Source organism: Tupaia chinensis, unplaced genomic scaffold (genome assembly GCF_000334495.1).
Source record: "Tupaia chinensis unplaced genomic scaffold, TupChi_1.0 Scaffold000097_1, whole genome shotgun sequence".
Lineage (NCBI taxonomy): Eukaryota > Metazoa > Chordata > Mammalia > Scandentia > Tupaiidae > Tupaia > Tupaia belangeri.
The window spans coordinates 10,313,602-10,326,034 of NW_006159559.1; the positions used below are offsets into that span (position 1 = coordinate 10,313,602).

Sequence of the window (12,433 nt, forward strand, 5' to 3'; positions counted from 1 at the left end):
ACCTGCAAATATTTTGATTTTATTGGAGTTCAGTTGACATGAGCAAGTGAACAAAGTCTATGATATGCCAGTACTAAATAAAGGAATTCAGCTTTTCAAATGGGAAGGTTAGTGATTAAGATGCCTAACTGCCTAGAACATAAAGAATTTTACAAAGTAATGCAGCTCAAAGAAATTTCTGTATTTCTCAATTTTTAAAAATGATTCATTGTTAATAAAATGAAATGAAAACTCCCCACTTTGGATAAGTAGAAGTATTTGACTATATGCTATCTCTGGTTCCTTAGCACCTACTACACATTATAGTCTGGGTTTAAAATTATAGCTGGGAAAGGCTAAGTGGGGCAGAGTATCGTATCAGCTCTACTTTTAAGTAAATTTAATATTAATAAGGTGAGGCAAAGAATTTAGTTAGATATTTTAACATTAAGTTATATCTTTCTTGAACCAGGAATTATCCATAGCTAAAAATAAATTTGTTCTTTGAGAACAGTGAATATTCTCTTGCATACTCCTCTTTGATTTAGGCTAAACCATGTGAATGTCAAGTTCCCAAAGTGCACCTGGCACTTGGAGGAGAATATAAGAGTCTTATGCTTTCTAGAAGCAGCTCAACTATACATTTAACAGTTAATGGTTTTCTGTTCCTTTTGCTAAAGAGAACTATGATACACTTTTATCTTTTAGGGGGTTCTTTCAAAACTTCACACACAACCTCTTTATAGTCAAACAGTGTTGTGTTAAATATAGTATATTGGAAGATCAAGACCAGGTTTGCCAGGTTGTGTTGTTTACAATCTTGCTATAAGCAAAGAAAAGTTTGCTTATATGATCTTTTTTTAAATACCATTTTTACTGCACAAATATCTGAGGACTTTCTCTGTTTTGTTTCTTAGTTGTTTTTTATTTTGTTTTCATTGTGATAAAACACTTCAGTACAGTAGCTGGCTTTTTGAAGATCTTACTACAGCATAAATTGTGTAATATTTATTGATCTTTAGCTTCTGAAAGAAATTATTTATTTGATGGAGACTTGATCCTTGGGCACATTAAAAAAAATAGGTGAAAGTTTTAGTTTCTTTGGATTAGTAGCAAAGTTTGTTCTCTTGAGGTAGACTTACCATAATTACTGTATATTGGTTTTGTATTAAAAGCAGATGCCAAAGAAGATGATGATGCTTCTGGGTCACAGCCAAAGGGCTTTCAGAAGACAGACCTCTATCATCTTCAGAAGGTCAGGTCACTTTTCCCTCCAGGTACACTCCGTGATGGTCCCTTTCTCCATTCATGTTCTTTCTCTATTAGCGATTAGCATTACCTGCATGTTTTTGTTTTCATTTTGAAACTATAACCAGGAATAAAGCAGACTTTGTAACTCACATATAAATTAAATATCCTGTTTGTCCTACTGCTATGCTATGCTCACTGTGCATATTCACAGGTAGGAATTTAGTAACCAGCACAGGTGGAAACTGCTCCTGTAGGCTCAGAGACAAAAACAGAGTTAACTATAGCAACAAGAGGAAACAGGAATATGGTTGCAAAAAGGAATCTAAATATTAATGTGATCTATTTGTGTTTGATCAAACTGAGAGATTTAAAAAAGCCTAACTCATTAGTTTTAGATACTTGATTTTTTTTAAAGAATTATTTTATTTAACTTTATTTATTTATTTACTTTAATTTGACCAGAGAGGGACAGAGAAAGAGAGACAGAAAGTAAGAAATCAAGCCACCAGGTCCAGTACTCAAACCATGGTCAACCATGTGAGAGTCTAGCACCTTAACCACCACGTCACCTGCCGGGCCCAGTACTTGATTTTTATTCACAGCATAGACAGGAATTTGAGCCATAGTATATTCAATATATTCTTTTTCAGATTTGTTTTTTTAAGAATTATTTTATTTTTTTATTTTTAATTTGACCAGAGAGAGAGAGAAAGTGAGGCAAGCCACCAGGTCTGGAATTCAAACAGCAGTCAGCCATGTAGGAATTCAGCACCTTAACCACTATGCCACCTGCCAGTTCCTAATTTTAGGATCTTGAGTGTCAAATGCCAAGTACCATAATGCCAAGTTATGTCAAATAAAATTGCAATCTAAAAAAAAAAAAATACAATCTAAGTGAAACAAAACACATGGAATCTATTCTGTTAGTATGCCACAAAGGCAAGGTTTTTTCCCTTCTTTTTAAGTCCTTTTCTTAAATAGAAGTATCAATAATAAGCACTCTGCCTTGTAACGTAGTAAGAAAATGGACTGCCGTTTTTCTTCTTATACTGAAAGCTCACTTCTTATAAATTTAAAGCAAAACATCTAGGAGAGATTTTTGCCAGAACTTAGAAAATGTTGCTGGTCATGTGATTGAGGAAGCCAGATCCCACATGGTCTATTAAGCAGTTCGGGTTCGCGCCCTGGCAGCTTGAAGAATATGCCAGCAGTGTTCGTGTGCATGCCTAACATCCTAATGAGATAAATAATAGATTGTGGCATGACCACACCTCACTAGGAGGTGCTTTCTTTCTCTCCTCTCTCTTTTCCTCTCTAGTGAGTATATGTGCTCTTGGGCCAAATAAAAAAATAACTCATTTTGATCTGGTTCTTTCTCTGCATTTTCTTTCTTATGGCAAGGGCATCAGCTGCCTCTACCTCAGCACTAGAGCTCCCTCTGAGGAGCTTTCTTTCTCAGAATCATCAGAAATGGTATGTTTTGTCATTAACAGTCCTTACTAGAAATGAAGGAGTTGAGAAGAACAAGTAAGAAGCAAACCAGATTTGAAGTACTCAGAGAAAAAGTTGTGAATTTCATTGATTGTCTGGTGAGGTGAGTCTATTGAGCTTAAGAGCAATATATTTTTTTAAAGAATTATTTAATTTTATTCATTGTCATTATTTTACTTTAGTTTTTGAAGTTGACCAGAGAGAGACAGAGAGCAAGAAAGTGAGAAAGCAAGCTGCCAGATCTGTGTCTTGAACTGCAGTCAGCCATGTGGGAGTCCAGCCGCCTTAATCACCATGCCACCTGCCAGCCCCAAGAGCTATCTTACACAAATAATGCTGGTGTGATAGCTGTCCATAGCCAATCCAGGACATTTTCCTAGATTAGGCTTTATTTTTCCGTTGGTTCTTCCATCTAGCTTAGAATTATAATTTTTATTCACTTTTAAATTATTAATGATGTCTGATCAAATGACTTATTTTACTGTCAGTTCAAAAATACGGGTTTATTTTATCTAGTTCATGCAGGCCAGGTGGGGAAACACAGGGGTAGAAAATATTTTTCCCCTTTATAATAACAAAATGTTTGCATCACACTTTATCCTTGCTGCTTTTGTAGGAATAATGTTGAGCCAAGCTCAGAACACAAATTAGCCATGCTGTTCTTTTTTATCCTGAATAGGGAATTTCTGATTTTAAAGACTACCAGTGTAACTCACCAGCACTAAACTTGTGTTAAGACATGTACTCAGAAAATTTAAGTTTACCAGTTCAGCCTACATTTTAAGATGCTTTCGTCTTCATTCTAGATCATTCTGATTCATGGATTTCCCAAAAGCCAGTATATGTATCTGTGTAAAATCACCCACCTATGCTGCCTTTCAGGAATTAGGAACATGCTACAGAAAAAAATGAGTGCAAAAGAAAATTATTTAATAGTTAAAAAGTAGGAGAAAGCCCTGTTATTGTTTATCTGTTTTTTAATGACTGTTTAAGTCCAATAACAGACTGGGCACTGAACAGATAAGGAAAAAAAACAGCAGGTCATTTATCAAGATAAAGTAGTTTCCTGATAAATTTTACCTCTCAGCCTTGAAAGTGAAAAAAGTTCCATTTTCCAGGAACTTTTTTTCCTAATTATTGAGGAAAATTTGGTATTTTTCCTAATTATTGAGGAAAAATTAATAACACCATGAAAGAGATCTAAAATGATCACCCAAATGTGACAAAAAGGTTAAAGCGAGAAATGTGTCATACCAAAGTGATATACTGCAATATTGAACTGACCTTCTGATCAGGAATTACATTTTAGAACTCATGGAGTTAACCTTTCCTATTTGGCTTTCTTCTTGTAATTTTTAGACCCAAGTTCCTGACTCTTCCCTTTTACCAAGTTGTGATCACTGTAGTCAATAAAAATAATTTTCAATGTAATTAGCCTCATTTACAGGCCAAATGTCAAGTTCCTAAATTCCTACAAATCCCAAATTACAAGCTCTGAAATCACACAGACCATTCCCCTTTCATGATCTTGACCTAGCATGTCTGAGGTCTTAACGTTTCTTAGCATTTATTGAAATACTACATAGCACGTTTGAAACACGCTGTAATTAAATCACAAAATCTTCCATACCAGGATTTACTTTTCCCGAGATGGAGGGAAGAGGCTGGGATTGTACCCGTTAGAGCTAATAGGGACAGTTGTGTGATAGCTACTGTAGAGAGGGGCTATGACTCATTCAGGGTCACAGAGCCTCAGTCTCCTGACACTGGTCAAAAGGCCTTCAGAATTTCCTTACTCTGCCCTGAAGAACGATGTCATCAATTGTGGAGAGTAACTTCTCTCCACAACCAATGTCTGAACAGAGCTGAGTTTTGGATAAGAGATGCTCTTTAAAGATAAATACAAGCTGTAGTCTTCAGGAGACAGGGTTCACAGTACCATGAGCAGCTTTTAGCAGAACAACTAATGGGCTGCTAAATCTTGAAAGCTGAGAATAAGTTGCCACTTTCTAAATTACTGTTTTCTTCAAAATCAAGCTTCAACTTTGTAGCCCTTGTTGATAAATAAATCTGCTATTCCTTCAGAACCATCCCTTTGGGGGAAGACCTATCATGTGTAAACTGATCTGAATGAATCCAGAATGAGCATAATGCAGGATTTATGTCTAGTATAAGACTCATTATTTCTTCATACAGCAAATAAATGGCAAAATATATTTCTGTGCCAATTTCTATGTCTACATTTGGACAAAAATTTTAACGTATGATGTTGTCACTGTTGCTCAACTAATGTAGCCCAATGGAATTAAATTAAAGGCAGATGTTTTATCTCACCTCTGGTGGAGGTTCTTTAGGAATGTCCAACAAAGACCTTTTGCCTTGGAGATTACAAATGTGAGGCAGTAGCTTAAGTTTCTGAAATTGAATGTGTGGTTCACTTGCTATGATTTCCAGTCCTTATTACACAACAAAAACTTCACCAATGTCTTTTATAGTAATCATGATAATGATTAGGGAGTCAACTGTGTGAGGATGGCATAGGAAGAGTTTATGATCTGAAATTCCAAACTGGTAGCTATTATCCAAAGGTGCAATCAGTGCCATAGAAACCATTTCCTGAAGCTACAGCTAAATTAACTCAATCTTGAGTAATTAATATGTTAGTTCTTGAGTATAGAATGTTGGTCCTTAGTGAGTGTCAAGTCAAAGTCATAACAGTTTTAAGTTATTTTTTATATTTTGTTTTTGCCATAGGTCACATACTTTCATCAGACAGTGAAGAGAGAGAGTAAGAAACCTCCCCCTAGGAGGATGGCCACACCACAATCCCTTCTCCATTCTCCTCTAAGGATTTTGGGTGTGTGCATACATACATGTGCCCAGCATGATTCTCAAGCTGCTAGGTCTAGGACTTGAATCAGGATCAGTCATGTGGGAGTCCAGACCTTAAATGGGCCACCTGCTGGCCCCTTTTTTAGAATTTTTTAAAGTTTTATTTAGCAACATCAACAGGGCCTTGATGTCACAAGCGTTAGCCAGTCTCAGATCATGGGCATACACCTAGTGTACTCAGGGAGGTCTCCAGATAAGAAACTGGAAACTTCCCATCAAGTAAGCTTTGTAGAGCATTGCACCTTACTGCTGCCATCCAGCCCTGAAACTCATACACTCTTTGTAAATGGGTTTTGTTCCAATTGACTCTGGAGGAGGAGGAGCATCTAGAAGTGAAAGGGGTCAGGAGCTTGAAGACGAGGAGGAGAAAGGTGGTAAAGAGTGATATATATGGGCCGAATATCCTTTTTACTTCCTCCTTTCAAAGCCACTGACCACATTAGGGCAGAGCAGATAGAGGGAAATTTTCTAGGTGGTAATGTCTTCTCCAAGAAAGAAAAACTTAGGTCACTTAGAATAAAAGGTGTCTGGGCTGGGACCAGCAGATGGTAGAATGGTTACATCACTGAATTCCAATGTAGTCGACTGGTTCGAGCCCCAGATCTGGCAGCTTAAAACTCATGCAGGGCGCATGTGCATGCATGCCCAAATCCCAAGAAGAGACTGGAAGAGAAGGGATTGCAGCGTGTTCATCTCCTCTGGGGGGTGATTTCTCGCTTTCTCTGTCTCTCCGGCAAGCACACAGGCAAAAACCTCTTTTTAAAAAAAAAAAAAGAAAAGGTGGCTGGGCTGAGGTAGTTGTTTTGTTCTGCCTACACTAAAAGGAGCTGATAATCTGTCATGTGGCCAAAAGGTCAGGACAAACTAAGCCCCAAGACTCTTCTTTATGAAGGCATGTGAGTTAGGTACTGTAATCCAAAGATTAGGTAGTGACTTATTACCTAATCTTTGGATTGTACATGCCAAAGCTTCTTCCTTCCAGTTTGCTACCCTCCAGGTCACCAAAAAATGATATCACTGTCTTGGCACAAACCAGCTGATGAGCTCATTTTTACACATTCAAAGTGAACTTTTTAATGTGTTATTTTTTAAATTACAATTTCATTAAAATTAGTTGGTCATCTTAACTCACAGGTAGAAAATAAAAGTTATTATTATTTTTAAAATTGGAATTTTAGTGACCAGCAAATGGCATGGTTATGTTGCTGCGACTCCCATATAATCAACCACAGTTCGAGTCCTGGATCTGACAGCTTAAAACTCATACCAGGAGTATGTGCATGCATGCCCAGAATCCCAAGAGGAGAATGGAGGAGAAGGGACTGCTGCATGGCCATCCCCCTGGGGGGGGGTGTGATTTCTCACTTTCAATCTCTCTGTCTCTGTTTATTCAACAAGTGCATGTGCTCTGTACCAAAAATCTAAAAAAATTAAAAATAAAAAAAAATTGGAATTTTATTGATGAACAATTGTTTTTAATACTGAAACTCAAATTTAGCCTTTTCTGCCTTTTAAAGAAAAATGTAATTTTAATGTCTAAAAAACTTTTGAGGCAAAACATCAACTAAGATATTTTCTTTAATCCAAAAGAATTCCCTGAACTCTTAATTCCAGGCAGAAGCCTGAGTTTAACTCGCAAAGTTAAATGTTTTCTAGTGTAGAGAATATGGATATCTCAGATTTCTAAGTAATTTAAGAAATTCATTAATACTCTAAGAAATTCTAGTCTAAAGACTTTGAGCAGAAATGAAGTATGTGTTCATTTGTTTCTAAAAGTTTTAACTCAAAACTAAAACATAGAGTTTCTCAAAATGTAGAGTCTGGAGGAAGTTTTTCAAAGTTTTATATGGAAGTACAACTCTGAGTGAAACTGCACTGGATCTGATACTTGCATTTTGTTTATTTGCTTTTGGTTATTGTTGACTTTGCCTTTTAAGTACACTATTTAGTCTTCCACAAAGGTCTGGCAGAATAAGCCTGTGTGCATGTATAAGAGCTGACACCTGACTCTGGCTATTTCAGAGAATACCTTGTGCCTCCAGAGACACAGCCTCTGCATGAAGTCGTGTATTTCAGTGCTGCTCACAGCCTTCGGGAGCACTTAAATGCTGCCCCACGAATCGCCCTCCATACTGCACTCAACAACCCTTATTATTATCTAAAGGTAAGAAGCAGATTCAGTTCTCTGACAGTTTAGCTTTGGTTTAACTTGTCATAGAAACACTGCAAATTTGTGTTCTGTTTTAATGAGCAGAAAGTTGGCAGCTCAGTGTTGTACCTCTCATATATTTTTAAACATACAGAGTTTTGTAACCCAGTGAAGATACTAATCAGTAGACCCTGGTGCTCCTAATTTTCAACCATGTGTAACTATCTGCCTTTCATGTGATAAAACCAGAGCACAGACACTAATGTTCAAGAGTGTAATATTACTACTACCACTCTTGTGAAAATTAGTTTCCTACAGCTATAAGAGCAGATATGAGTTGAACAGTATGGTCGAATGAAATTACTTAAAAGATCCAAATGATTGTACCTAATGAACAACAGAAATGCTTTAGGATTTTTATCTTGGATTTTAACACAAAGATAGATCTATTTTGAGAGCATCTTCAGGGCTCACCATCACTCTGCATCTAAACTCCTGGGCCACACACTGTAAAAGGGCCTCTGGCCTAAGTCCTGACACAGTTACCAGGCCCTAGAAGATCTTTAAACAAAAGAGCTCAAAATAGTTGAGGATTTTTAAAACTAGCTTTCTTATGACCAGGTAAAACGGTCACTTTAAACATTAAGCAGCTATGTTTTTCAGTAAGATAGATGAAATAACTTCTGAACAATAAGTTATCATTTCAGTCAAGTACCTAGAAACTTTGTTCCAAAAAATACTTAATAAGTGACTCCACAAATTTATGAAGAGCATCCCAATGGAATGGTTTCATTTTACTACTGCAAAACTGGCATACAAACCTGCCAAGTACTCCAAGAGAATACTTAGTGGGAAGATAAGTCAGTGGTTTACAATGATGGTAGTAGTAGGGAGCTTGAATAACTTCATACTTAAAGAATAAAAATTTTTTTTGTTAGATTATCTGAAAAGTCATGATGCATTATTGCATAGAAAAATAGAAAAAATACGTCTTAACTTTTCAGACAAGCTAATAATATATAAACCACATATTAAAACTTTCAGAAAATCTGGTGTGTCACAGAAGAGAACTGGTGTAATTTCATCAATCATTTGGAAAATTTTTAAAAATAATAAATATCTAGGGTGTAGGGGGACACGGGGGATTTTTCTCAGTAAGAACCATGGATTTCAAATAGGTTGAATAAACACTGAGTTTCTGTAGAGCTTAAGACCTACAGTATTGATAGCATAGTCTTGCCTTGAGAAATAACTTACAGTCTTAATAGCGGTATGTCAGTATTTACTAATACAGTATATCGGGTTGTCGGAAAAGTCACGATGTTGAAACTAGCAGTTGGCATAATGGCTACCTCACTGGACTCCCCATGTAGTCAACTGTGGTTTGGGTCCCAGACCTGGTGGTTTAAACTCATGCAGAGCGTGTGTGCATACGTACCCACGATCCCAAGAGGAAAATGGAGGAGAAGGGATTGCAGCATGGCCATCCTCTCTGGGGAGTGATTTCTTGCTTCCTGTCTGTCTGTCTGTCTCTGTCTTTCTGGCGAGCGCATGCACCCTATAGCAAAAACCTCTCCAAAAAAAAGGGAAAAGTCACGATGTGTTTTTTCTGGTTTTCTATGCAAAAAATGTGTCATGACTTTTCCGACGACCCAACAGTATTAGTATTGCTAGAATTCAACTAATTAGAAATGTTGAAAGTGTCACTTTATTGGATATTACCAAAGAATTCCATAAATTCATTTTGGCAACCAGAAATGCAAATCAAAAATATGCTTAACCCTCTGATCCTAGGAATATTCTTCTAATGACTAGAAACTAAGGGGATTATGACCAACACCTAAACCTAAACTAGAACTAGTTAACTATTGTTACTCAATAAAGGAAATCAATAAAGGAAATCAAGATTCTGTTTACTGGTTTACTTAATTTTGGTTAGAGATTTCATTAATGTCTGATTTGGTTTCTAAACATTTATAAAAGGTAGTCCTCTGTTACTTTTTAGAATGAAGCATTGAAAAGTGAAGAAGGCTGCATTCCAAATATCGCCCCAGACATCTGCATAGCATATAAACTGCACCTAGAGTGCAGTAGGCTAATCAACCTTGTGGACTGGTCAGAGGTAGGTTGGGAAAAAGAGCAAGCTATTTGTCTAATCACCCATGAGAGTTCTCCTGGAATACTTTTATACTTTGAATACTTTGGAACTCATAATGCCTTCTCTTGACGTCGAAAGCATAAATCACTTCATGCTTTAAAAGTTCCTTAGAAAATAGCAGTTCAATAATCCCTGCTCTCAATCCCCTGCTCTCTGATCCTTTATTCTTCTACCAAATTATGTGTTGATGCCAGGTCAGAATAAGTATGCAACCTCACCCAAAAGTTAGCATTAAAACACAATTTAGATCGGTTCTGGATTATTCCATAAAATAAGGAAATATGTTATTAACTAGCATTTCCCTTAATGAAAGAAAAAAGATACTGGAATGACTACACAACAGATTTAGCAATAAGGAAGTACAGATACTTGGCAAGGCAATGGACAATTGTTGTCATTCTTTAAAATAAATAACTCTATTCTTTCCCTCCTCAGAATAGTATTCAATGACTTTAACTCTATTTAAGACCTTACTTGACAGATGTCACCATTTAAAAATATCCTAACTTTGGGCCAGCAGGTGATGTAGAGGTTGAGGTGCTGGACTCCCACATGGTTGACCACAGTTCAAGTCCTAGACCTGGTGGCTTGCTTTCTTACTTTCCCCTCTCTTTCTCTGGTCAAAGTAAAAAATGAAATAATAAATAATTCTTTAAAAAGAAATCCTAACTGCTTAAAGAAAAATCAGCATTTTCCTAGATTAAGGGAGGTTGGAAGTAGAGGATACAGGGCATTTTTGCCTTTAACTTACACTAGCTTTTTCTTTGCACACTTATTGGTTCTCTGAAACAAGATTATTCAAGAACTATTACATTAGCTCTTAATGTGTAATTGGTTTAAAGTGATCATCAGTGCAATTTTGAGGATCTGAAATTTGATACAATGAAAACAAATGTGTCAGTTAGCAGCAGCAGTGTCAGACCTGGCTTAATTACAGAACCATCAAAGGAAGTATAAAGGATGTTTGGCAACTGAAGAGATTATTTTCTTCTGTTTTGTCTGTTCAAAAGGCTTTTGCAACAGTAGTGACAGCTGCTGAAAAAACAGATGCAAATTCCACAACCTCAGAAGAAGTGAATGAAATTATTCAGTATCCTTTTCCATATTTTTCAGAATAACTAAAATTTCTAAATATTCTGAAGTTGATTTAAACTGAGACAATACCTAAAATATTTGGTTTAAAATGTATTCCAAAGTATACTGAAAATGAAATGGTCACTATGAATTTTTTAATGTACTTTTAGAAATGGGTGGGTGCAATTTTCTTACTATGTGAAAAATTATAATTTAATTAAGAATTAAGCACTTTTCCATTCTATGTCTGACACTGGATTCTAATTACAATTCATGCTTGCCAGTAATGGTTTAATTTAGGAGTGCATACTTCAACTGGCTACCACAGTTTACCAACTAGTATTTTAACAGTTAGATTTTAACCTTTTTTGTCAAATACAATTTCCTTAGCTATAGCCTCCAGTGCAAGGTTTATTAGAGCTGTTTCTGAACTAGAACTTTTAGGATTTATAAAACCTACCAAGCAGAAAACTGACCACGTGGCAAGGCTAACATGGGGAGGCTGCTAGAAAACAAATGAGTCAATTCAGAAATACCACATTCAGGTTACAAGATTAAAAGAAACCAGTCGTGTGTATATACAGCTAGAAGAGACTGCAATGTGGAAAATGTGTACTCCCAGTGTGATGGTCAACCAGAAAATATACCACTAACTCCAAACAGATATATATAAAAACACTCTTAAGAGTACTTTTGAGTCCAACAAATAATATGCTTATGTTATATCTGAAACTTCTCACAATTATTGCTGTGCTTTTTAGTCATTACTAGATTATAAATAAATCATTATTGAAAATACATTGTATATAAATGTAAATTCATTTATCCAGGAGTATGAATTATTTTCAGTGTTACAGCAGTACACATTCCTTCCTCCACCAGTTCCTCACTCTGACAGTCCTCACTTTAATATATTATATGTAAACTGTGAATTTCCTACACTGACTTGTTTCTCAGTGATTACACAGGCTCTAAAACTGTCACTACCTCTCTATTTCCTTTATTTACTTGTACATCTTAAAGGGTCCCAACCTATTTGACTTTCTACTTAAATAATTCTACTTCTGTATCACTCATCATGGTGTCTTAAGAGATAGTAAGGTCTCTACAAATTGTATCCCAAACTTATAAACCCAGATGAGGAAAGAAAGGCTCAGATGAAACATCGGGATCTCTTCCACAGCAAGTACACATCAAGATATAATGAAACAGGGAACCAGCAGTTAGCGTAATGGCTATGTCGCTAGACTCCCACGTAGTTGATCGCGGTTCGTGTCCCGGACCCGGTGGCTTAAACTCACGCCGGGTGCGTGTGCGTGCGTGCCCAAGATCCCAAGAGGAGAATGGAGGAGAAGGGATTGCGGCGTGGCCATCCCCCCTGGGGGGTGATTTCTCGCTTTCTGTCTCTATGTCTCTCTGTCTGTCTGGCGAGCGCACGG

At 36.6% G+C, this 12,433-nt stretch overlaps 1 protein-coding gene across 2 annotated transcripts in view; it reads left to right on the forward strand.

Moving 5' to 3' along the window:
• ORC3 (origin recognition complex subunit 3) overlaps positions 1-11,794 on the forward strand; it is a 74,653-nt gene extending 62,859 nt beyond the window's left edge. The window contains exons 15-20 of one of the 2 annotated variants that reach the window (XM_006143411.2): positions 1,155-1,234; positions 2,724-2,824; positions 7,636-7,777; positions 9,768-9,884; positions 10,931-11,010; positions 11,398-11,794. In XM_006143411.2, the coding sequence (XP_006143473.1) occupies positions 1,155-1,234; positions 2,724-2,824; positions 7,636-7,777; positions 9,768-9,884; positions 10,931-11,010; positions 11,398-11,503 (626 nt within the window). In that variant the 3' untranslated portion in view covers positions 11,504-11,794. The remainder of the gene's footprint in view (positions 1-1,154; positions 1,235-2,723; positions 2,825-7,635; positions 7,778-9,767; positions 9,885-10,930; positions 11,011-11,397) is intronic. The other variant, XM_014585888.1, reaches the window with a different exon arrangement.
• The last annotated feature ends 639 nt before the right edge of the window (positions 11,795-12,433 follow it).